This window comes from Ranitomeya imitator, chromosome 1, assembly GCF_032444005.1.
Source record: "Ranitomeya imitator isolate aRanImi1 chromosome 1, aRanImi1.pri, whole genome shotgun sequence".
NCBI classification, from domain to species: Eukaryota; Metazoa; Chordata; class Amphibia; order Anura; family Dendrobatidae; genus Ranitomeya; species Ranitomeya imitator.
Genome location: NC_091282.1, coordinates 273,502,261 through 273,529,816, shown reverse-complemented (window position 1 = coordinate 273,529,816; position 27,556 = coordinate 273,502,261). Strand labels below are relative to the sequence as shown.

Below are 27,556 nucleotides of genomic sequence, written 5' to 3'. Positions count from 1 at the left end.
CACTGACCTAACACTGATGGTAATAGCTGACACACTGACCTAACACTGATGGTAATAACTGACACACTGACCTAACACTGATGGTAATAACTGACACACTGACCTAACACTGATGGTAATAACTGACACACTGACCTAACACTGATGGTAATAACTGACACACTGACCTAACACTGATGGTAAAAACTGACACACTGACCTAACACTGATGGTAAAAACTGACACACTGACCTAACACTGATGGTAAAAACAGACACACTGACCTAACACTGATAGTAAAAACTGACACACTGACCTAACACTGATGGTAATAACTGACACACTGACCTAACACTGATGGTAAAAACTGACACACTGACCTAACACTGATGGTAATAACTGACACACTGACCTAACACTGATGGTAATAACTGACACACTGACCTAACACTGATGGTAATAACTGACACACTGACCTAACACTGATGGTAATAACTGACACACTGACCTAACACTGACGTAACACTGATAATAAAAATGGACACCAACCAAACACTGATGAGAACTGGATCCAACACACTCATGATCAATGATCCGATGACTGAGGTCCAAATAGAAAAAAATATCGCAAAGTGAAAATTATTATGGGGCACAAGTACGCTGATTTATGCAGATGTTTACGAAGATAAAAATGACTAAGCAGTCGATTCACCAAGACAGTGAACTCTGTCCAGACCGGCAATGAGAGAGCTTGTTCTATACCAGTCTTATCCGAGTACGCGGCACTGAATTCATAAAGAGGCACATTCCAGTTAGAGAATTCATTGCTTCTAGTAAGCGGAGTGTGACGCTATGTGATGCACCACAAATGTTACTGTGAAAGAAAATGCCAGCAGATTTGATGAATTTATCATAGCCATGTTGCCAAAATTACCAGCTTCATTTTAGTGACTGACCTCAGTCACAATCACCACAATTATCTCCATACAATGATCAATATAAATCAAGAGGACAAATGGAAGTTCATAAAAAAGTACAAACATAATTTTATTAACAGTACCACCACATATAAACACACACCGCCATCACATGATGGTAGTGCAACATAGACACAACAAAGTGTAAGACACCAGCAATAGGTCCACTGCGGACTAATAGTATATATATCATCACACAAACAATATATGTGAAGAGGGTACAGGCAAGATAAAGTCTCCACGCAGAGATCCCGGTAATGAAAAGTCCTAGAGTGCACCATAAGTATGGTTATATAAATGACCGGGAACTCACACCCACAATTCATACCTAACGTCCAGACGGACGTTATATAACCATACTTATGGTGCACTCTAGGACTTTTCATTACCGGGATCTCTGCGTGGAGACTTTATCTTGCCTGTACCCTCTTCACATATATTGTTTGTGTGATGATATATATACTATTAGTCCGCAGTGGACCTATTGCTGGTGTCTTACACTTTGTTGTGTCTATGTTGCACTACCATCATGTGATGGCGGTGTGTGTTTATATGTGGTAGTACTGTTAATAAAATTATGTTTGTACTTTTTTATGAACTTCCATTTGTCCTCTTGATTTATATATAGCCATGTTGCCGCAGAGCCGTCCGTTTCAGTAGAGCTGATCTATAGTGGCATTGCAAAAAGCTTCTATGAATCGGCACTAACATTTTAATATCCTGTGCAGTCTTTCAAGTTTAGGGTCTTCTTACTTGTGTGCTAGATTTGAACCCTTAGGCCACGTTCACACGTTTCGTACTTGGACAATATTTTATATCAGTATCTGTAAGCCAAACCCAGGAGTGGGTGATAAACGCAGAAGTGGTGACGTGTTACCATTATACTTTTTCTCTGATTGTTCCTTACCTGGTTTTCACTTCCAAATACTGATATAATATACTGACCAAAAACTGAACGTGTGAACTTGGCCTAATAGATGGTGAAAAGCTCATCTCCATCCCGTAATGGCCCCTTGGTTGTCTCCTCAATATACACTGCACACAAAATAAGTCAAATAGATCATGTATGTGTACATTTCCAATATAAATCAACCTACGCTGCTCTTTTTATGTACGGTGATGTACAGTAGATATACCTGGTACCAAGGTGGTATTTGCCCTGGTACATAAAGTAACCTGGAACCAATCAGTTCCATAAGAAACCAACAATATTAAAAGTGGCAGGTGTTAGGTATAGGGCTTTTTTTTACATATTTTGTTCTTGGCCCTGGAATTCTCAAATGATGCCCTAGGGGATGGTTCATTGTTATCCACTGTAGAGTTAAAAATTCTGGACAGAACAATAATTCACATTGCACTGGATAAAGAGCATGGGGTGGATGATGTTACATTTATACATCCAGCAAACAAAGTGTCAATCATTAATTGATAACACTGCAAATTTACATATCTGCTTCTTATATAATCTGCTTGAATGTAGGTTTTTTGGAGGAGAACATTTAGGAAGTCAAAATTACTTGATAACTACTCAGGTTTTTTTTTTTTTTTTTTTTAAATGTCCCCTCTAAACAATTCTTAGGTTAAAAAAAAGAGACGAAGAAAAGGTGAAAAATATGTATAAGTACAAGTTACTCACAAGATTATAATATCCAGTCAAGGATGAAAGTGTTGCCACCCTTGAAATTGTTCCAGAAAATAAAATATTTCTTCCAGAAAATTATTGAAATTACATGTTTTGTTATTACAAACATGTATTTCCTTTGTGTGTATTGGAACAACACAAAAGCACAGAGAAAAAAATGACAAATTGGACATCATTTCACCCAAATCCCCAAAATGGGCTGGACAAAATTATTGGCACCCTCAACTTAAAATTTGGTTGCTCATCGTTTGGAATAAATAACTGCAATCAATCATCTCCTATAACCATCAACAAGCTGGAATTTTGGACCACCCTTCTTTTGCAAACTGCTCATATTTGAAGGGTGCCTTCTCCCACTTCAGAACTCTCCAGCACTTTGTTTCCATCCATTTCTGGGTGCTTCTTAAAGTATGTTTGGGGTCATGATCCTGCTGGAAGACCTATGGTTTAGTACGCAAACCCAGGTTTCTGACACTACATTGAGACCCAAAATTGTTTGGTAATATTCAGATTTCATGATGTCTTGCAAACAGAGAAGGCACCCAGTGCCAGAGGCAGTAGAAAACAACCCCAAAACATCTTTGAACATTCACCAAATTTGACTGTAGGTAATGTGTTATTTTCTTTTTAGGCTTCATTTCGTTTTACGGTAAAGAGTAGAATGATGTGCTTTACTAAGAAGCTCTATCCCTGAAGGATTTTGGCTAACTCATGTACATTTTTGCAAACTGCAGTGTAACTTGTTTATGTCTCTGTGTCAGCAGTGGGGTCCTCCTGGGTCTTCTGCCATAGCGTATCATTTCATTCAAATGTCAATGAATAGTTTGCACTGACACTGATGCACCCTGATCCTGCAGAACAGCTTGAATTTCTTTGGAACTTGATTGTGGCGGCTTATCCACCATCCGGACTACCGTGCATGGAAACTTTCATTAATTGTTCTCTGCCGTTTACATAAAGGTAAATTAGCTACAGTGTCAGGGGTTGTAAACTTCTTGATTGTGTTGTGCACCGCGGGCAAAGTAACATCGAGATCTATGGAGATGGACTTATAACCTTATGATTGTTGATATTTTTCAACAATTTTGGTTCTCAAGTCCTCAGACAGTTCTCTTCTCCTGTTTATCTTTCCTATGCTTAGTGTGGCACCCAGACAATGCAAAGATTGAGTCAACTGCAGCGTCCTCTGCTCCCTGACAGTTGCGCCAAAATGACGCATGCGTCACAAAATGCAAGACAACGCATGTCCATGCGCCCCCCATGTCAAATATAGGGACGCATGACGCATGCGTCGCCGCGGCTGCGCCCGACACTGCGCCGCACAACGCTAATGTCAACATAGCCTAAGCCCTGTGAAACGTGTCTTCCCTCCAGCATTTTACCAGTGACTTCATCACAATATATACACACACATGACTATAATGTATGACTAAAAGCATACGCCACAAGACTACTGAGACCTGCTCATATCACTGTAGGAGTTCAGCAAGAAAGGCTTTCAACGCTTCAGGTAGCTGGGGAGACGCTCTAGTTCTAGCACAATCCAACAGTCATTTTATAGGCAGGAATTACTAAGTTAAGATAAACATGTTGAGCTGGGAACATTTGCTTTTCTACTCTTATTTGCTCTTATTTTCTATGCTAAAATGTTTTCTGTACTTTATGTCCTTAGAAAAATCCATTTCTACAGTGCTGTTTTCTGTCACCTCACTCATGGGATCAGCTGTAAAAGTTTAAGAAAAATATTATAAACTAGATGGCAGCCCGATTCTAAAGAATCGGGAGTCTAGAATCCATATATACTTTATTTATTCAAATGTAAGAATAATACAATTAATAAATAATAGTAAGAAAGAACAAAAATAATAGGCAGTATATGGAGAAAACACCAAATAAAAGTTCAAAATTGGTGTGAAAATGTCACTGAACCACTTCACAACTAAATATATATAGTTTTGGTAAATGGTATTATCATTTTTTTGACGAAATTCGGCAGGAGCTTGAAGAGCAACGTCACTGGGCCCGCCTCCACGCAGTAGAAACTTGCTGTGAGGTAAAAATTCAAAAATCACACCAAAATGGCGGGCGGAGTGTGTCACAGTACGGCACGTTTCTGATTGGTCGCTCGCAGCAGGCGGCAACCAATCAGACACTGGACACTGTTGACGTCACTAATCTCCGGACATTAGCTCCGGACATTAGCTCCGGACATTATCTCCGGACATTATCTCCGCACATTAGCTCCGGACATTAGCTCCGGACATTAGCTCCGGACAAAGCCACGGAAGTTGGCACAAATTGCAGGAAGTAGTATTCTAGGCAATTAATCTCCGGACATTAGCTCCGGACATTAGCTCCGGACATTAGCTCCGGACAAAGCCACGGAAGTTGGCACAAATTGCAGGAAGTAGTATTCTAGGCAATTATATATTAGATATGTATGAAAAATAGAAAGTTGCATGGCGCTACTAAACAGCTAAAAACAGCAGGCCATTCTGATCTATGCAGTTTTTCCTTCCATAATACATTTGCCGATGTAGTAAAAATGGTAACAACCGGTATCGTCTTGTTAAGGTTCATTCGGTCTATAAAAAGGATAAGTATAAAATAATTATATTTTACCAATCTATAAATGGCAAATGGCACCTCCATTCACGATTATCTTGCTGGGCTGAATACTGTTGTATTTTATTGGGGAAATTAGCGGTAATAGTTGTCCATGCTACATATGAGAACAGTGGTGTAGGGGATGATCACAAATCATTTTTCTTTATGTACAGATAATAACTCACTCATTACTATTACTAACGTGAAAAATATTACATTTTTTTGCTGGTTATCTGTAAGGCCGCTAATTTAAAAGATAAAAAGAAGTACCAGGCCTTGGTTGGACTTGGATTGGAATACCTAGTCTAATCTCCAGGCCTCCAGACTTGAGCTACCTGCCTCATATAGGACTATGTGACAGTTCACACTGAGGAGACCCTGTAGTTGGGTCAGTTATTTTGATCCCAGTTCTTGTTTGACACCAGAGTGAAACCGACATTACTCATAAAAAAAATGATGAACAGATAACCTCCATATATTATAAAGTTGTCCACTACTAGGCCAACACCTTCTTAAACTAAATATTCGGTCCCGATAAAATAAACAAACCTATACTCACCTCCTGTGCAGTCTCTGGCCCCGATAAAATAAACAAACCTATACTCACCTCCTGTGCAGTCTCTGGCCCCGATAAAATAAACAAACCTATACTCACCTCCTGTGCAGTCTCTGGCCCCGATAAAATAAACAAACCTATACTCACCTCCTGTGCAGTCTCTGGCCCCGATAAAATAAACAAACCTATACTCACCTCCTGTGCAGTCTCTGGCCCCGATAAAATAAACAAACCTATACTCACCTCCTGTGCAGTCTCTGGCCCCGATAAAATAAACAAACCTATACTCACCTCCTGTGCAGTCTCTGGCCCCGATAAAATAAACAAACCTATACTCACCTCCTGTGCAGTCTCTGGCCCCGATAAAATAAACAAACCTATACTCACCTCCTGTGCAGTCTCTGGCCTCGATAAAATAAACAAACCTATACTCACCTCCTGTGCAGTCTCTGGCCCCGATAAAATAAACAAACCTATACTCACCTCCTGTGCAGTCTCAGGCCCCGATAAAATAAACAAACCTATACTCACCTCCTGTGCAGTCTCTGGCCCCGATAAAATAAACAAACCTATACTCACCTCCTGTGCAGTCTCTGGCCCCGATAAAATAAACAAACCTATACTCACCTCCTGTGCAGTCTCTGGCCCCGATAAAATAAACAAACCTATACTCACCTCCTGTGCAGTCTCTGGCCCCGATAAAATAAACAAACCTATACTCACCTCCTGTGCAGTCTCTGGCCCCGATAAAATAAACAAACCTATACTCACCTCCTGTGCAGTCTCTGGCCCCGATAAAATAAACAAACCTATACTCACCTCCTGTGCAGTCTCTGGCCTCGATAAAATAAACAAACCTATACTCACCTCCTGTGCAGTCTCTGGCCCCGATAAAATAAACAAACCTATACTCACCTCCTGTGCAGTCTCAGGCCCCGATAAAATAAACAAACCTATACTCACCTCCTGTGCAGTCTCTGGCCTCGATAAAATAAACAAACCTATACTCACCTCCTGTGCAGTCTCTGGCCCTGATAAAATAAACAAACCTATACTCACCTCCTGTGCAGTCTCTGGCCCCGATAAAATAAACAAACCTATACTCACCTCCTGTGCAGTCTCTGGCCCCGATAAAATAAACAAACCTATACTCACCTCCTGTGCAGTCTCTGGCCCTGATAAAATAAACAAACCTATACTCACCTCCTGTGCAGTCTCTGGCCCCGATAAAATAAACAAACCTATACTCACCTCCTATGCAGTCTCTGGCCCGATAAAATAAACAAACCTATACTCACCTCCTGTGCAGTCTCTGGCCCCGATAAAGTAAACAAACCTACACTCACCTCCTGTGCAGTCTCTGGCCCCGATAAAATAAACAAACCTATACTCACCTCCTGTGCAGTCTCTGTTCCAGCGCTATCGGCACTCGCGGTTCCAGGGCTGTGATGCGTTGAAATGACGCATGATGACCACAGCCAAATCTGCGGTGTAGTCAACCACCCCTTTAAGGCCTCATACCCATTTGTGCGAGAAAAGGACGAGTGCAATCCGATAACCGATAACCTGTGAACATAGTCTTAAAGAGAATCGCTTTCCAGGTTTTTGCTATCCCAACTGAGAGCAGCATAACCCTGATTCCAGTGATGTATCACTTACTTTACTGGTTGCAGCAGTTTTGATTAAGGCTATGTGCACACGTTCAGGAATGTCTGCAGAATTTTCCTGAACAAAACCGGACTTTTTCTGCAGAAAATCCGCATGCGTTTTTTCGCGTTTTTATCACTATCTTTGCGCATTTTTCTTTTGCGGATTTTTTTCACGTTTTTTTCCGGAGCTTCCCAATGCAATAATATAGTGGCAAAATTGCAAAAAATCCGCAAAATTGATGAACATGCTGCGTTTTTTTCGCAAAAAAAACGCAGCATGTGCACAAAAAATGCGGAATGCAAATGATGGGATGCTTATGTATGCTTTTTTTAGCGTTTTTTTCGCGGAATACGGACGAAAAACGCGAAAAATCCTTAACGTGTGCACACAGCCTAAATCTATTTTATCTGCTGCAGATCTCGCTGTTCTCTGAATGCTGAGCTCTGCATTACTCCACCCACATCACTGATTGACAGCCTTCTGTGCACACTGCATAGGCAGAAAGCTGCCAATAAGAGGGGGGGATGCGGTTAATTTCCAAGGCAGGAGGCCAAATAGTCCTCTAGTGGTAATCGCAAGCTGATAAAACAATGATTTTACTAAAACTACACTAGGCAGTCTAGTGAGTGACACATCAGTGACATCAGGGTCTCTGCCCCTACAGTATGCTGCTCTAAGATTAAGTAGCAAAACACTGGTGGCAGATTCCCTTTAATAGACTTACCAACTCTGACCAAAGCTCAACAATGGTAGCCCGGTTATAGGATGTTTCGCCCCCAGCAGTTCGCCCCCAGCAGTTCCCCCCGGGTACATTTCGCGCCGCACATTTCGTCCCCAGCATTTGGCCCCCAGGATGATACTCACCTGTCGCAGCTGCAGCTCCTTGGGTCACGGAGTGCAGTCTAGCGGTTCCTCGTGACGTCAGATGGAAACAGTTGATTTAACATGTCCCAGTGCAGCACTCTGTACAGTACTTTTGTGACATGTGGATTGATGACGGACGGGAATTCATGAACCACAAGGATAAACGGGGGTGAACTGCTGGGGAAATGTACCCGGGGCGAACTGCTGGGGGCAAAACATCCAAATCCCGGTAGCCCAGCCATTACCTCAAACAGTGAAATACCTGAGCTTTCAGTAGGCCACATTTGGGGCACTGCTGCTTTGAGTCAAATGTGTAATATTTAAAAGGGAGGTTAAATGCACATCATCTTCCTACTCAGTGTAAGACACATTAATAGAGGCACAGTAATGATGTTCTTTTTCTACATACTGCGCTTTTATTCATGGATTATCCTGCTTTGATATAGGAATGCCATATAAAGATTAAAATTAACAAAGAATCTTTTGATATAATGAATATGACAAAGCAGTAAAGAACTAGATCCTTATCGGCCACCAGTGGGTGGCTGACTCAATATATTAAAATTATGGCAGATGAGTTTTTCTAGGCTCATATCACATCTTGCATTGCATTGGAGTCTGGTTAGGATATTCTCCTGAAGCAAAAATCCAAAGTGCACAAAGACTATTATTTGTCCTACAGTATATATGTGTAAGGAGGTGGCGGGGACCCTCACGTGCCTCCTCTCTCCTATATACCGAGCACATGTGACATATGCGGCACCCTGATGGTTCACTAATGTTTTATATGGTAATGTCATTATCATATGTTGAATCCTAAAATGTGCATGTACTTGTATATATGTAGTTTGGGGACAGAATGAGTGAAACTGTTGGGAGAAGTTATAAAGAGGGATGGTGCAAAGCCTCTGGACTTAGGGAAGGCACTTCCTGCTCTGGAGCCAGAGCCCGGGTAGACTTGCCTAGGGTGAGATCTGCATCATAGTGTGGGCACAGGATCCCCCACTTGGGTGGATAAAAGCTGTCCTAGCTTGTCGGGCAGCATGTACGGACACTCGCTCGTCTTGATAGTCCCCAGGAGAACTACGGGGTTTGGAACCAGGATAGGAGTTGTGTTAAACATTAATTATAAATTGAATTTTTCTTATTCTCAATTCTGTACTGAGTACATTGTCTTTCGCTGACATTACAAAAAGCTATTCCTGTATATGTAGCTCAGAGTATAAGTCAACACCATATAGAGAGAACACGTGGTGTGTGGGATACATTTATAATCACAGCTTTTAGGAGGAGAGGGGCTGTCACATGGGGGTCACCTCCTGCCCGCTTCTCCATCATTCTCCACGGACTTCAGACAACTCACAGAAAGAATGAACAACTGGTAGCCATGATGACTTATATTCATGACAGAAAGACAGATGCTTTTTACCATTTCAAGAAAAATGAGGAACAAATGGACAATCTGTTCGTAACTATTTTACCTATTTTATGTTTTGCTGCAATGTGGTTTTTCTGTGGACAATTCAATAAACCACTACAATTTTATGAAAATATCATGACATTTTCTTTAAGAGTAACGCACCTGGTAAAGAGTCCTGATTAAATAAATGTGCAAAATAAGAATATTTAACAAGCTGGGGCCATGCAACACAAAGAGGCTTCAGGGAAAGTGCAGGAAATATTGTCTTGATTGCACCGTGTTAAGTAAAGTTTTACTGTTGGAGCAGAACTGTGAAACTGTGACTGTACCACAGGACTGGGACTTCATCTGTCTTTTGATGTGCCAGGTGCCGGGTGCTCACTGACTGTAACTTAATAAACTCACCCACGACTACCACCCCGTGTCACCCTGTTACATATACCCAGTTTCCTTTTGGTAAATGCTTTGATGGTAATACTCAGAGGACCCTTGCCATCAAGTGTTAACTACACTTTTAATATACTGTATGCAAACTAAAATGGTATAAACTTTTATAGAATGTTAGAGTTGGAAGGGACCTCCAGGTACATTGTGTCCAACCCCCTGCTCAATGCAGGATTCACTAAACCATCTCAGACAGATGTCTGTCCAGCCTCTGTTAGAAGATTTTCATTGAAGGAGAACTCACCACCTCTCGTGGCAGCCTGTTGCACTCCCTTTCAGTTTCATTCCATTGCTTCTCATGTTTCCTTGTGCAAATGAAAACTAATAGGACTTTCTACACTGTGACATCCCTTCAGATATTTGGAGACAGCTATTAGGTCTCTTAGCCTTCTTTTTTGCAAGCTAAACAATCCCAGATCCTTTAACCGCTCCTTGCAGGACATAGTGTTTTTAAAAGGTGGTGCCCAGAACTGGACACAGAATTCCAGATGAGGTCTGACCAAGGAAGAGTTGAGAGGGATAATTAATTCACGTGATTTAGACTCTATGCTTCTCTTAATACATCCCAGAACTGTGTTTGCCTTTTTTGCTGTTGCACCACACTGTTGACTCATGTGCAGTCTGTGGTCTGTTAGTATGCACAAGTCTTTTTCACACATGATGTTGCTTAGCTTTATTCCTTCCCTTTCTGTAGAGGTCATTCTTTTTCTTGCTCAGATGTACAGTACAGACCAAAAGTTTGGACACACCTTCTCATTTAAAGATTTTTCTGTATTTTCATGACTATGAAAATTGTAAATTCACATTGAAGGCATCAAAACTATGAATTAACACATGTGGAATTATATACTTAGCAAAAAAGTGTGAAACAACTGAAAATATGTCTTATATTCTAGGTTCTTCAAAGTAGCCACCTATTGCTTTGATGACTGCTTTGCACGCTCTTGGCATTCTCTTGATGAGCTTCAAGAGGTAGTCACCGGGAATGGTTTTCACTTCACAGGTGTGCCCTGTCAGGTCTAATAAGTGGGATTTCTTGACTTATAAATGGGGTTGGGACCATCAGTTTTGTTGAGCAGAAGTCTGGTCGATACACAGCTGATAGTCCTACTGAATAGACTGTTAGAATTTGTATTATGGCAAGAAAAAAGCAGCTAAGTAAAGAAAAACGAGTGGCCATCGTTACTTTAAGAAATGGTCAGTCAGTCCGAAAAATTGGGAAAACTTTGAAAGTGTCCCCAAGTGCAGTGGCAAAAACCATCAAGCGCTACAGAGAAACTGGCTCACATGAGGACCGCCCCAGGAAAGGAAGACTAAGAGTCACCTCTGCTTCTGAGGTTAAGTTTATCCGAGTCACGAGCCTCAGAAATCGCAGGTTAACAGCAGTTCAGATTAGAGACCAGGTCAATGCCACACAGAGTTCTAGCAGCAGACATGATAAAGGCCTTCATGGTAAAATAGCTGCGAGGAAACCAATGCTAAGGACAGGCAACAAGCAGAAGAGACTTGTTTGGGCTAAGGAACACAAGGAATGGACATTAGACCAGTGGAAATCTGTGCTTTGGTCTGATGAGTCCAAATTTGAGATCTATGGTTCCAACCACCGTGTCTTTGTGTGACTCAGAAAAGGTGAACAGATGGACTCTACATGCCTGGTTCCCACCGTGAAGCATGGAGGAGGAGGTGTAATGTTGTCGGGGTCCTTTGCTGGTGACACTGGTGGGGATTTATTTAAGATTGAAGTCATATTGAACCAGCATGGCTACCACAGCATCTTGTAGCGACATGCTATTCCATCCGGTTTGCGTTTAGTTGGACCATCATTTATTTTTCAACAAAACAATGACCCCAAACACACCTCCAGGTTGTGTAAGGGCTATTTGACCAAGAAGGAGAGTGATGGGGTGCTACGCCAGATGACTTGGCCTCCACAGTCACCAGACCTGAACCCAATCGAGATGGTTTGGGGTGAGCTGGACCGCAGAGTGAAGGCAAAAGGGCCAACAAGTGCTAAGCATCTCTAGGAACTCCTTCAAGATTGTTGGAAGACCATTCCCGGTGACTACCTCTTGAAGCTCATCTAGAGAATGCCAAGAGTGTGCAAAGCAGTCATCAAAGCAAAAAGGTGGCTACTTTGAAGAACCTAAAATATATGACATATTTTCAGTTGTTTCACACTTTTTTGGTAAGTATATAATTCCACATGTATTATTCATAGTTTTGATGCCTTCAGTGTGAATGTACAATTTGCATAGTCATGAAAATACAGAAAATTCTTTAAATGAGAAGGTGTGTCCAAACTTTTGGTCTGTACTGTAGAATCTTGCATTTCTCCCTGTTAAATCCCATTATATTAGTTACTGTCCAATGTTCAAGCTTATCTAGATCATCTTGAATCCTCTCTCTACCTCCTCTAGTGTTAGCTATCTCTCCTAGCTTTGCACTGTCTGCAAATGTGATTAGTTTGCCTTCAGTACCCTTATCTAAATCATTTATAAAAATGTTGAACATTACTGTGGCCAAGACAGAGCCTTGTGACTTGTTTGATACAAACCCATGCTAGCTCTGGTTAATTACTGTATCCTTATCTGAACACATTTGCTCATCACTAGCGTTGAGCGATACCTTCCTGACGGCAAAAACCTGATGTGTGAAAGCAGCCAGATATATGGATAGATACATCTACAGTTAGGTCCATATATATTTGGACAGAGACAACATTTTTCTAATTTTGGTTATAGACATTACCACAATGAATTTTAAACAAAACAATTCAGATGCAGTTGAAGATCAGACTTTCAGCTTTCTTTTGAGGGTATCCACATTAAAATTGGATGAAGGGTTTAGGAGTTTCAGCTCCTTAACATGTGCCACCCTGTTTTTAAAGGGACCAAAAGTAATTGGACAATTGACTCCAAGGCTATTCCATGGACACGTGTGGGTAAACCCTTCATTATGTCATTCTCAATTAAGCAGATAAAAGGCCGGAGTTGATTTGAGGTATGGTGCTTGCATTTGGAAGGTTTTGCTGTGAAGTAAACATGCGGACAAAGGAGCTCTCCATGCAGGTGAAATAAGCCATCCTTAAGCTGCGAAAACAGAAAAAACCCAACCGAGAAATTGCTACAATATTAGGAGTGGCAAAATCTACAGTTTAGTACATCCTGAGAAAGAAAGAAAGCACTGATGAACTCATCAATGCAAAAAGACCTGGGCACCCACGGAAGACAACAGTGGTGGATGATCGCAGAATAATCTCCATGGTGAAGAGAAACCCCTTCACAACAGCCAACCAAGTGACCAACACTCTCCAGCAGGTAGGCGTATCAATATCCAAATCTACCATAGAGAGAAGACTGCATGAAAGTAAATAGAGAGCGTTCACTGCACGGTGCAAGCCACTCATAAGCATCAAGAATAAAAAGGTTAGTCTGGACTTTGCTAAAAAGCATCTAAAAAAGTCAGCACAGTTCTGGAAGAACATTCTTTGGACAGATGAAACCAAGATCAACCTCTATCAGAATGATGGAAAGAGAAAAGTATGGCAAAGGCGTGGTGCAGCTCATGATCCAAAGCATACCACATCATCTGTAAAACACAGTGGAGGCAGTGTGATGGCTTGGGCATGCATGGCTGCCAGTGGCACTGGGTCCTTAGTGTTTATTGATGATGTGACACAGGACAGAAGCAGCCGAATGAATTCTGAGGTATTCAGAAACATACTGTGTGCTCAGATCCAGCCAAATGCAGCCAAACTGATTGGTCGTCGTTTCATACTACAGATGGACAATGACCCAAAACATAAAGCCAAAGCAACCCAGGAGTTTATTAAAGTAAAGAAGTGGAATATTCTTGAATGGCCAAGTCAGTCACCTGATCTCAACCCAAATGAGCATGCATTTCACTTGTTAAAGACTAAACTTCAGACAGAAAGGCCCACAAACAAACAGCAACTGAAAACCACCGCAATGAAGGCCTGGCAGAGCATCAAAAAGGAGGAAACACAGCGTCTGGTGATGTCCATGAGCTCAAGACTTCAGGCAGTCATTGCCAACAAAGGGTTTTCAACCAAGTACTAAAAATGAACATTTTATTTAAAATTATTGAATCTGTCCAATTACTTTTGGTCCCTTTAAAAACAGGGTGGCACAAGTTAGGGAGCTGAAACTCTTTAACCCTTCATCCAATTTTAATGTGGATACCCTCAAATGAAAGCTGAAAGTCTGAACTTCAACTGCATCTTGTTTTGTTTAAAATTCATTGTGGTAATGTCTATAACCAAAATTAGAAAAATGTTGTCTCTGTCCAAATATATATGGACCTAACTGTATGTATCTATAGATATATCAATCTATAAATACATCTATAGATAGATATATCCATAGATATATAATAGAAAGGCCGATGTTTCTAAGGCTACTTTCACACTTGCGTTTTTAGCAATCCGTCGCAATCCGTCATTTTGGGAAAAAACGGATCCTGCAAATGTGCTATCAAGATGCATTTTCTACCCATAGACTTGTATTAGCGACGGATCGCGACGGATGGTCGCACGTCGCATCTGTCGTGCAGCGGATCCGTCGTGTTTTGGCAAACCGTCGGCACAAAAAAATGTTCAAGTGAAGGTTTTTTTGTCCGTCGCATCCGCCATTTTCTACCGCGCATGCGCGGCCGAAATGCCGCCCCCTCCTCCCTGGACTTCAGAATGGGCAGGGGATGTGTTGAAAAACTGCATCCTCTGCCCACGTCGTGCAAATTTCACAACGTGCATCGGTACGTCGGCCCGACGCATAGCGACGGAAACGTACCGGCGCAAGTGTGAAAGAGGCCTTAATGAGCGTTGAATTAAAAAAAACGGAAAAAAAAAATTTCTGCACCAGAGGGGGAAAGCCGACATCCGGGGAACAATATCAGTAGCCTGCTATGAATATCAGCCCGCAGCTGTCTTCGTAGCCTTTACTGGCTATTAAAATAGGGGGACCCCCAAATGACATCAGGTCCCCTATATTTTATAGCCAGAAAGGCTACGCAGACAGCTGCGGGCTGATATTCATAGCCTAGAGAGGTGCCATGGATATTGCCCCCCCCCCGGCTACAAATACCAGTCCGCAGCCGCCCCAGAAATGGCGCATATGTAAGATGCGCCAATTCCGGCACTTAGCCCCTCTCTTCCCACTCCCGTGTAGCGGTGGGATATACGGTAATATGGGGTTAATGTCACCTTGCTATTGTAAGGTGACATTAAGCCGGGTTTATAATGGAGAGGCGTAAAAAAGACGCCTATTCATTATTAATCCAATGGTAATAAAGGGTTAATAAAACACACACACATTAGGAAAAAAGTATTTTAATATTCTTCATTTAACCATACTTACCATACTTCAGCGCCTGCAAAAAACGTAAAATAATAAACCGTATACTACCTGTCCACCGTAGTCCAATTAATAACGAGTGTCCCACGACGATCTCCCCTATAGAACAGTGACATCGGGTGATGTCATTGCTCTATAGGACCCTCAGTGACACACTGACAGGAGACAATGGCTCCTGCAGTGCATCACTGAGATTACCTTAGAACAAAGTCTCACTTTATGGCAATTGCTGCATGGGAAAATTTCTCATACAGCAATGCCAAAAGTGAGACTAGGGACTATTTTTTTTTACAGTGGAGGAGGAATACAGTGCGGAAGGATACCTTACTCCCGTCATTATGCTCCTGGAGCCCCTAGAGCGCGGTCGCATCAGCTGATGCTGCCGTTATCTATGGGACACTCGTGGATTTCTGCGGACAGGGAGTATATTGGTTGTTTGTTATTTTCATATTTTTTTACAGATGACACTGGCTTCGGGGAACAAAGTGACAAGTAATGGTGAGTATGAACTCTATGTTTAATGTACTGTATGTCTGTATGTATGTATTGTATGTAATGTATGAATGTACTGTATGCAGTATGTATGTAGTATGTATGTATGTAGTATGTATGTAGCATGTATGTAGCATGTATGTAGTATGTATGTAGTATATATGTTTTTTTTTCATTCAACACATTAGCCGGATGATGGAACTACTACTGTCCCATCATTGGCTAATGTGTCAATCACTGTCACTGTAGTAGGCATCGTCCGATGGGACTTGTAGTCCCATCGGATGATGCCTGCACACAGGCACAGAGCCCCGGCAGCCCGCACAGAGCCCCGCACGCCACACAGAGCCCCCGGCACACTGCACAGAGCCCCGGCAGGCCGCACAGAGCCCGGCATGCCACACAGAGCCCTGCACGCCGCACAGAGCCCTGCATGCCACACAGAGCCCCGGTATGCCGTACAGAGCCCTGGCACACCGCACAGAGCCCCGGCACGTCGCACAGAGCCCCGCCGCACAGAGCCCCGCACACACGCACAGAGCCCTGCACGCCGCACAGAGCCCCGACATGCCGCACAGAGCCCCGACATGCCGCACAGAGCCCCGGCACACACGCACAGAGCCCTGACACAAACACACAGAGCCCCGGCAGGCCCGCACAGAGCCTCGGCAGGCACGCACAGACCCCCCCCATGGTCACGCTCACAAAAGTATCGGATCTCGGTATCGGAATTCCGATACAGCAAATATCGGCCGATACACGATATTTGCAGTATCGGAATGCTCAACACTACTCATCACTGTTAGCTAAGTGTTCCCTCACTATCTCTCTGCTTAATGATAGTGTGGATTATTTTATTCCTTCGATAGTATAGTGAAGATCAGTTGATGTTACATTTTCTGTATTTAGACAGCACAGGAGCAAAATAGGAATGTAACATAGTAACATAGTAACATAGTTAGTAAGGCCGAAAAAAGACATTTGTCCATCCAGTTCAGCCTATAATGTAAAAGTTCGGCTTTCTCAACATCATTCTTGACTGCTCCACCCTTTCCATCCTGTAAAAATTCTATATCATCTTTGACTTTTCTTTTGCTTTAGACCACAAATCCTTTTTTATTGCTTTTGGTATCTTTTATAAGGCTCATTTCATATTCATATGCCACCCTCTTTCTATTTGATATATTTAGTTTTCTCTTTTCCTTTTTAGTAAGTGTTTAAGGTCTGTGTTCATCCACCCTGGTCTCTTTAAATGCTTCCAATTCTTTCTTTTTGGGGATTGTTACTGTTTTGCAGTGAAAATTCAATTTAACAAAATCTCCCATCCTTCTTGGACATTTCTGTCCTCTAGAACAGGGGTCCCCAACTCCAGTCCTCAAGGCCCACCAGCATGTCATGTTTTCAGGATTTCCTTAGTCTTGCCCAGGTAATAATTGCATCACCTGTGCAATGCAAAGGAAATCCTGAAAACATGACCTGTTGGTGGGCCTTGAGGACTGGAGTTGGGGACCTCTGCTCTAGAACATCCAGCCATTGGACCTTTTCTATCCTCTTTCTGAGTCCATTAAAATCTGTCCAACCATAAAGTTGAGTCTTTGCAGGTCTTCCTCCTCTTGTAATCCAAAATTTCTGGCTAGCATGATCGCTGTCTCCTAAATACCCAGCCACCTTTATTTCCTCAACCATTTCCTCCCTGTTCATAAGAATTAGGTCCAAGATGGCAGATCTTTCTGTTCTCTCTTCTACCGTTTGAAAGGTAAAGTTGTCAGTGAGTGAAGATAAGAATTTTCTGGACCCATTACAATTGAGATTCCCAACAAATATCTGGATAGTTAAAATCCCATGATCCTATGTCATACTGTTTTGAGAGCAAAGACATCTGATGTAAAAAGAGTTTATCCATATATTCTGTCTGTCTAGGTGGCTTATAGTAAACACCTACAATAGTGTCCTTTCTGTCCTTCTCTTGTATTCTTATTTAAGAAAGTTCTATAGAGCTGCTGTTTTCTGAAGTTTGGATCTCTGTTCCTAACATATCATGCAACACCTCTTGCCCTCCTGTTTTGGAAGTTAATGGCATAGATACATACAGTTACGTCCATACATATTTGGACAGAGACAACATTTTTCTAATTTTGGTTATAGACATTACCACAATGAATTTTAAGCAAAACAACCATTTTTTACCATTGTAAAAGTTAAAAAAAACAAATAGTACATACTTACATTCTGGTGTCTGTCACGTCCCCCGCCGTCAGCTTCCCTGCACTGTGTCAGCGCCGGCCGTAAAGCAGAGCACAGCGGTGACGTCACCGCTGTGCTCTGCTTTACGGCCGACGCTGACAGTCAGTGCGGGAAGCTGATGCCGGGGGACGTGACAGACACCAGAATGTGAGTATGTACTGTTTGTTTTTTTTAACTTTTACAATGGTAACCAGGGTAAACATCGGGTTACTAAGTGCGGCCCTGCACTTAGTAACCCAATATTTACCCTGGTTACCAGTGAACACATCGCTGGATCAGCATCACACACGCCGATCCAGCGATGACAGCGGGTGATCAGCGACCAAAAAAAAGGTCCTGATCATTCCCAGCGACCAACGATCTCCCAGCAGGAGCCTGATCGTTGGTCGCTGTCACGCATAACGATTTCGTTAACGATATCATTGCTTCGTCACAAAAAGCAACGATATCGTTAACTAAATCGTTATGTGTGAAGGTACCTTTACTGTCGCTCTTATTCATTCCTGTCTGGACTACTGCAACTCTCTTCTGATCGGTCTCCCTCTTTCCAAACTTTCTCCTCTCCAATCCATCTTGAATGCAGCAGCCAGGGTCATATTTCTGTCCAGCCGCTTCACCGATGCCTCCATCTTGTGCCAGTCATTACACTGGCTACCCATTCACTACAGGGTCCAGTATAAACTCATCTCTCTCACCCACATAGCTCTCCACAGTTCTGCACCACCTTATATCTCCTCTCTCATCTCATCTATCGCCCTACACGTGCCCTCCATTCTACAAATGACCTAAGACTAACATCCCCCGTAATCCGAACCTCGCACCTCTGCCTCCAAGACTTCTCTCGTGCTGCGCCAGCTCTCTGGAATGCACTTCCCCAGAAGATAAGACTGATACCTAGCCCCGACCTATTCAAGCGCGCTTTAAAAACCCATCTCTTCAAACAAGCCTACCACATCAACTACTCAGTAAACTAACTTTGTCCTGTTCCCTCCTTCCAAATATTATCTGCATGTGAATCTGCACCCTACTATTCATCTGTCTCCACACCCTCCATGCACACGATAACTGCACTTGATGCTTGACTATTGCACTTAAACGCACGGGCTGAAGACCGGTTCATACAAGCTTCATATGAAAATCCCTATTTATTATAATTGCCAGACCTGAAATAACAAGCACTTTTGACCTATTGTGTCCCCCCATTTTTTTGTAGATTGTAAGCTTGCGAGCAGGGACCTCACCCCTAATGTTACTGTTTAAATTGTCTTAACTTGTACTGAATTTATTGTCTGTACATGTGCCCGCTTAATTGTAAAGTGCTGCGGAATATGTTGGCGCTATATAAATAAAAATTATTATTATTATTCTTACAGAGTCACCAGACACTAGGTTATATAAATCTATAGTCTGAATCTCTTAGCTCTTTCATCTGTCTAAAAAAGACCGTAACTGCTGCAGCCAATCATTTTGAGATTTTGTCGGGGAAAAGAAGCATGGTTTACTTGAAGTGTGTACAACTTTAATTAAAAGTGACTTTTGAAAGTGGAACATTTTTGGCGTAGCTATATACCAAGCACATGGTGGCATAAACAGATTAAAGAAAGCGAAGTTCCAGAAAAAGGATCCTTTAGACAATGTGACATATTGGAATCTATATAGCAAAAAATCCATTCATTACTCTAGGAAAAAGCATACGCGTTTCAGACAGATCCTTAGTAGTGATGAGCGAGTGTACTCGTTACTCTGGTTTTCCAGAGCATGCTCGGGTGGTCTCCGAGTATTTATGACTGCTCCGAGATTTAGTTTTCATCACCGCAGCTGTATGATTTACAGCTGCTAGCCTGCCTGAGTACGTGTGGGGGATGCCTGGTTCCTAGGAAATCCCCACATGTAATCAAGCAGGCTAATAGCTGTAAATCATTCAGCTGCCACGATGAAAACTAAATCCCAGAGCAGTCAAATACTCGGAGGTCACTCGAGCGTGCTCGGGAAAACCCGAGCAACGAGTACACTCGCTCATCACTAATCCTTAGTCGTTGCCAATGCTACTGTTAGAGGCAGATCATGGTTGAATAAATCAGGCATCATCTGCAGGGAAAGATACAGGCTCATTTTTCTAACCCGCATCAAAGGCAGAGACACAACGAAAGACGTAACCGACTGTACGTCATATGTTGTGAAGGAGTTAAGCATTTGGCAAGGGACATATATTGAGTCATGCACATAGAAATTGTGACCTACTGAAGACCCTTAGTGTTTTCTCTGACTATGATATCTGATTCATAGCCCTGACACAGTATGATAAATGCCCCTCATATATAATATGATACCCAATCGTGAATTCTCCTGCTCAATTTGTCCCCACACAGTCCACCCCACATTCAGAGTATGACCTCACAGCAAGCCCTCACAGTATAATGCCTATAGAGTGACTCCACCACCATAACACTGTACAGTATGATGTTCGCACAGTCCCTTACACAGTATGATCTCTCCCACATTCCCCCCACACAATATGATAGCCCCACAAAGTATGATGAGATCCCCACAGTTCACCATACCCACACAGTATAACGGCCTCTACAGCCCCTCCACCACTCACCACTCCACAGCATAATGACTATCATATCTCTCCAAATAGTATTATAGACCCCACAGCTCAAAATAAAATAAAATGACCACAACAGTTGCCTACACAGTAAAATGGCTTCCACAGAGCTCCGACAGTATGATGACCACCACATTACCACACAAAATAATGATAGCAACAGCCCGCAAACAGTATAATGCCTCCCACAGATACAAATAAAGTATCATTACAACCATAGTCACCCACACAGTATAATGGCCTCCACAGCAATCCAAACAGTATAAAGGCCCCCACAATATCCCATACAGTATAATGGTCTCTGTAGTCCCACACAGAATGATGGAAATTACCGCCCACACCTAGTATGATGGACACCACAGCAGCCTATCAGTCCAGATTTTTCTGACTATTGAAATACAGTGCAACACAGCACCAATTCATGTGTGATGCTTTAACAATAAATAGAAAAATACCATTTTACTGGGTGACATTTGATGGAGAGGAATGATGGATTGGATAGATCAAGGGATAGCTTAGTAGTAGCTGTGAATGCAGTGTATAGATGCTGGTATGAAAGTATAAGAGATCCTAGATAAGAAGAATGTTTTCCATCATTTCAGAGAGAACAAAGTAAACGCGTAGACCTTATTTCTGAAAGTGTGGGCACTAATTAGGCAAGGACCCTCTTTACCAGTGAGGAGAAACCTTTTCCCTCTGTGGTGAGCCAGGGGTCAGAATTCATGATAGGGAGGATCATAGAATCATAGAATGGTAGAGTTGGAAGGGACCTCCTGGGTCATCTGGTCCAACCCCCTGCTCAAAGCAGGATTCACTAAATCATCTCAGACAGATGTCTGTCCAGCCTCTGCTTGAAAACTTCCATGGAAGGAGAACTAACCACCTCTCGTGGCAGCCTGTTCCACTCATTGATCACCCTAACGGTCAAAAAGTTTTTTCTAATATCTAATCTGTGTCTCCTCCCATTCAGTTTCATCCCATTGCTTCTAGTCTTTCCTTGTGCAAATGAGAATAAAGATGATCTTTCTACAATGTGACAGCCCTTGAGATATTTGTAGACAGCTATTAAGTCTCCTCTCTGTCTTTTTTTTTGCAAGCTAAACATTCCCAAATCCTGTAACCGTTCCTCATAGGACATGGTTTGCAGACCGGTCACCATTCTGGTCGCTCTTCTCTGAACTTGCTCGAATTTGTTGATGTCTTTTTTAAAATGTGATGCCCAAAACTGGACACAGTATTCCAGATGAGGTTCTATACCGCTCTCGTCCGCACACGCTCCTGTGCGCCCACCCTCCGGTCATCGCCATTTGCACGACCTGTACCACAGCCGCACTTACATCTAACAGCAGTGGAGGGTGCTCATTTACATTACCCACGGTAAGGAATCGACTTTCTTTATTTAGGCTCTCAGTTTTGTTCTTTAGGGGGTACACATTTCAAGCACGTATCAGTGCAGCGCCTCACTAGTAGCGCTACTTCCGGTACTTTGTTTGTAGTGTGGCACACGTGCCTACCAGCCTACTCGGGGCAATTGCGCCCCTGCAGCCAGGGTAGGTCACTTTAGTAACCTAAGCGTGGTGCCGTTAGTGTATATATTGTTTTGATCATTATTACAATGTGAGCTATGCCCATCTTGGAAAAGACATAGCATTAAATCAAAAGACCCATATCTCGATAATTGTGAGGAGGAGCAGTGAGAAAAAAACATAAGAACAGAAATATCCACTTCTGAACTTGGGACAGGTATCTGTAATGATGAAGTTACATATACCCCAACTGATAATTCCACTAATCTTTATTCGTGGCCATCCGTCTCCTGGGATAATACTTACATAGTAGCTCTTCTTGGTGGTAACCTATTGAACATTACATTTTTTACACCTGAGGAAGCATCTTATGCGAAACGCACGTAAAAGGATGTATTTAGGTAAATATATGTCCATATCTGTCATCTCATGACCATAATACTTTGTGGGTTTTCTAGTACAATTCACTGCTCCTGGATTTCGGCATTAGCCATTTTATTTTTTACTTGGAGTAATGATTGTTTTGCAGACCCCCATTTGTTCAATATGCTTTGTGGACCTGGGCCTATGAATGCACTGCCACTTTTTAGCACGCGCACTTATTTTCTGTGATATACTGTATGTTTTTGCAGTGACCTATTCATATCCCCTATGCCATATGCACTTTACAGGTGTTACTTTGTACGCCTTGTCACTTTATTTACCTGTCTGTACTATTCATGTTATGATTATTATCTAGTCAGTCGCTTATAAGTTTTGTACTCTCAAAAATGTTTTTAGATAAATTAGGTTTTACCTTTGGGCTATGGCATATTAATATTTGGATGGTACCTTTTTTTGGGGATCGATTTATTAATATTCCCTCTTTTTTCCAAATGGGCATATGAGATGTCATGTAGCTGCTCATACAAACTTTAAACTGATTTTCTGATTAGTTTGGGACTAATTATAGATACATTTACCCCATGATCTTTTCTCAGTATGATCTCTACTTTTTTTTTACTTGTTTTTATATCATTGTTAACTGTTTCTATAGAATTTGTATTTTATAATGACTTGTTGTCTGTGGGAGTATATTGTACGTTGCATTATTTCTGTTGAAGTGTATTCCGAATTACATATATTTCTAGCATGCTGTATTGTACATACCCATTGGGATGAAAAAAGGTATTCAAAATGACCCCCGTTCAGGAAATGCAGCTTTGTTGGCATTTATTGCTCAGTTTTAAGCTTTTTTTTTAACAAAGCACAACAGAGCTTTGGCTCTATACCATTACTGTTAACAGATCAGCTGAACACGATGAATGGCATCTACTGTAATCTGCTGTTGTATAATCAAGAATCAGTAAAACAAAAATTGTCTAAAAATGGATTGAAAAATGGTTTGCAATTGCAGCCAACTGATAACAATAATTGTTCTGTCCTTGTTTTGTTTTGTTTCAGTTGGTTTCTTGTTCTTCAGTAGGAGCCACAAAGGAAAAAATCATGATACATAAGAATAATACCAAATCTTCCTTCAGTAATTTGAGATTTGATATAAAATAATGTGTTTTATGATTGCACACATACCTGGTATCACTGGGTTTAATCTGAGCGTAGTGGCGATGCATCGTGTGGTACAACAATCCGACAATGGTGGTTCGGGCTGAAATAAATAAGAAGTAAAAAAAAAGAGACATTACACACAGGTCTCACCCAACCATGAAATATTCCAGTCATTTCAGGACATTCCCTTGTCATCACATCACATCCCCGTCATAATTGGTGCCACTGGGTTGTGAAATTCAGGCTCCCTGCATTCCCGACATGTTAGTGGTCCTACTCTTGGCTCTCCGTCTCCGCCAGCACTGCTCAATATGGACGGCTAAGTCAGACTGACGGATGCTCCCAGCTCCTTAATCTGCCCAGGAATAGAAATATCAGGACAATTTTTAAACTCTGCAAACTGGAAGCAGTAAATGAGAGGGAAAGATATAAAACATGCCATGAAATTGCATTCCACAGAGTCTAATGAGACAGAAAGCGATGGGGACAGATGTTTATTTTTTAGAGAGGAATGTGAACACTTTGCATGAACTCGGAAGTGCAGGCAGAAAAGCAAAATGGTTTATGAACACCATGGGGCAGAGATAAGTGTTTTCCACTCTGACCGGAACATATTGACAGGAGCCACAGCATCCAGCTATATCTGTTAACCATTTATCAGCTGCAGCTGCAATCAGAAATACATTAGGAGGTTGCTTCTCATGTCAGCATTAGAAAAGAGGTCCATACACCCGGGCCCACAGTCATCAGTGTCTCTGCAACTTAAAAGTGGCTTTGTGACATTAATAACATTTGCGCAAAGATTTGTGCACTTGTGACATGTAATAGGTGACAAAACGTGGGCAAGGTGTGCACAAAGATTTACTTTAGACCACTTTTATGAATAATCCAAGGATATACAGTGCCTTCTAAAAGTATTCCACTCCCTGGAACTTTTCAACCTTTTCCCACATATCATGCTTCAAACATAAAGATTCCAAATGTAAATTTTTGGTGAAGAATCAACAACAAGTGGAAGTTGAACGAAATTTTTTGGTTATTTTCAATTTTTCAATAATCCAATAGTAGGAAATGGCTAAAAATATACACACACAGGCTAAAGTCTTTTAATGAAAGAAACACACAAGTTTTCAGTATCTTTATTGTACGCTCAATCCAAAGCGAAGCCCTCGTTCTTCTGAAGAAAAAAAAAACAAAATAAAAAAACAACACTATCCCATACCTTTTGTACAAATATTATTTTGTGCAATATTAATTGGCCCCTTTACTTTCAGTGCAGCAAACTCACTCCAGGGGTTCATTGTGGATCTCTGAATGATCCAATGTTGTCCTAAATGCCTAATGATGATAAATATAATCCACCTGTGTGTAATCAAGTCTCCGTATAAATTCACCTGCTCTGTAATAGTATCAGGGTTCGGTTTGAAGCACAGAGAGCATCATGAAGACCAAGGAATACAACAGGCAGGTCCATGATACTGTTGTGGAGAAGTTTAAAGCCGGATTTGGATACAAAATGATTTCCAAAAATTTAAACATCACAAGGAGCACTGTGCAAGCGATCATATTGAAATGGAAGGAGTATCATACTACTGCAAATCTACCAAGACCCGGCCGTCCCTCTAAACTTTCATCTCAAACAAGAAGAAGACTGATCAGAGATGCAGCCAAGAGGCCCATGATCACTCTGAATGAACTGCAGAGATCTACAGCTGAGGTGGGACAGTCTGTCCATAGGACAACAATCAGACGTACACTGCACAAATCTGGCCTTTATGGAAGAGTGGCAAGAAGAAAGTCATTTCTCAAAGATATCCATAAAAAGTGTTGTTTAAAGTTTGCAACAAGCCACCTGGGAGACACAACAAACATGTGGAAGAAGGTGCTCTGGTCAGATGAAACTAAAATCGAACGTTTTGGCAACAATGCCAAGCGATATGTTTGGCGTAAAGGCAACACAGCTCATCACCCTGAACACACCATCCCCACTGTCAAACATGGTGGTGACAGCATCATGGTTTGGGCCTGCTTTTCTTCAGCATGGACAGAGAAGATGGTTAAAATTGATGGGAAGATGGATTGAACCAAATACAGGACCATTCTTGAAGAAAACCTGTTGGAGTCTGCCAAATACCTGAGACTGGGACGGAGATTTGTCTTTCAACAAGACAATGATCCCAAACATAAAGCAAAATCTACAATGGAATGGTTCACAAATAAATGTATCCAGGTGTTAGAATGGCCAAGTCAAAATCCAGACCTCAATCCAATCAAGAATTTGTGGAAAGAGCTGAAAACTGTTGTTCAAACGATCTCCATCAAACCTCACTGAGCTCGAGCTGTTTGCCAAGGAAGAATTGGCAAGAATTTCAGTCTCTCGATGTACAAAACTGTTAGAGACATACCCAAAGCAACTTGCAACTGTAATCGCAGCAAAAGGTGGCGCAACAAAGTATTAAGTTAAAGGGGCCGAATAATATTGCACGCCCCACTTTTGTTTTTGATTTTCCACAAAAATTTAAAATAACCAATAAATTTCTTTCAACTTCACAATTGTGTTCCACTTGTTGTTGATTCTTCACCAAAAATTTAAATTTGGTATCTTTATGTTTGAAGCATGATATGTGGGAAAAGGTTGAAAAGTTCCAGGGAGCCGAATACTTTCGCAAGGCACTGTAATTGGGTAAAATTATGGTGCCTGTTCATAACATCTACATTTGCTATTTTTATTTATATGAATGTTCAAGTTTGACAGATTTAGTAAGTCTGGAGTCAGACACCCCCGATATTTGGTCTGTGTACAGAAAGCTATTTCCAGACTGATCCCTAACCTCCAGAGCTGAACTCCTGAACTGCCTGAACTGCAAATTCTGCAACATCGATATTGGAGGATGAGCAGACTAATTTTAGAGTATCCGAAAATGATGTGAGGAGGCAGTTTAAGTCACTTAACATTGGTAAAGCTGCAGGACCAGATGGACTCAGCTCACGTGTCCTTAAAGTTTGTGCAGACCAGCTGTGTACTGTCTTTACGCGCCTATTTAATGGAAGTATACAAACACAGAGGGTACCTGTGCTATGGAAAACTTCCTGTCTGGTGCCGGTACCCAAGACTTCTTCTCCTGCAACCCTAAATGACTATCGTCCTGTAGCCTTAACATCTCACGCTATGAAGGCCTTGGAAAGATTAGTGCTTGCTCACTTAAGACCAAGGGTCAATGCTTTTATCGATCCCCTTCAGTTTGCTTACCGACATAGATTGGGGGTGGATGATGCTATTCTTTCTCTGTTACATAGGGTACATTCATTTCTGGAGATTGACGGAACCACGGTGCGAGCGATGTTCTTCGATTTCTCGAGTGTATTTAACTCCCTGCAGCCACTTTTACTACACAAAAAGATGACTGATATGAAGGTTGAGGTGGGGATGAGAAATTGGATAACTGACTACCTATCAGATCGGCCACAGTTTGTACAGATGGGAGCAGTTGTGTCAAGCAGATTATTGAGCAGTGTAGGTGCCCCCCAGGGAACGGTGCTTGCGCCCTTTCTATTCACACTGTATACTTCAGACTTTCAGTATAAATCTGAACTTTGCCACCTTCAAAAATTTTCGGATGACTCCGTGGT

General features: G+C 41.8%; 1 protein-coding gene across 1 annotated transcript in view; it reads right to left on the bottom strand.

Annotated features, from left to right (window-relative positions):
- ADGRD1 (adhesion G protein-coupled receptor D1) overlaps window positions 1–27,556 on the bottom strand; it is a 1,443,566-nt gene that overhangs the window by 1,193,916 nt on the left and 222,094 nt on the right. Inside the window, exon 12 of the mRNA XM_069756056.1 lies at window positions 23,951–24,026. Within this exon, the coding sequence (XP_069612157.1) occupies window positions 23,951–24,026 (76 nt within the window). The remainder of the gene's footprint in view (window positions 1–23,950; window positions 24,027–27,556) is intronic.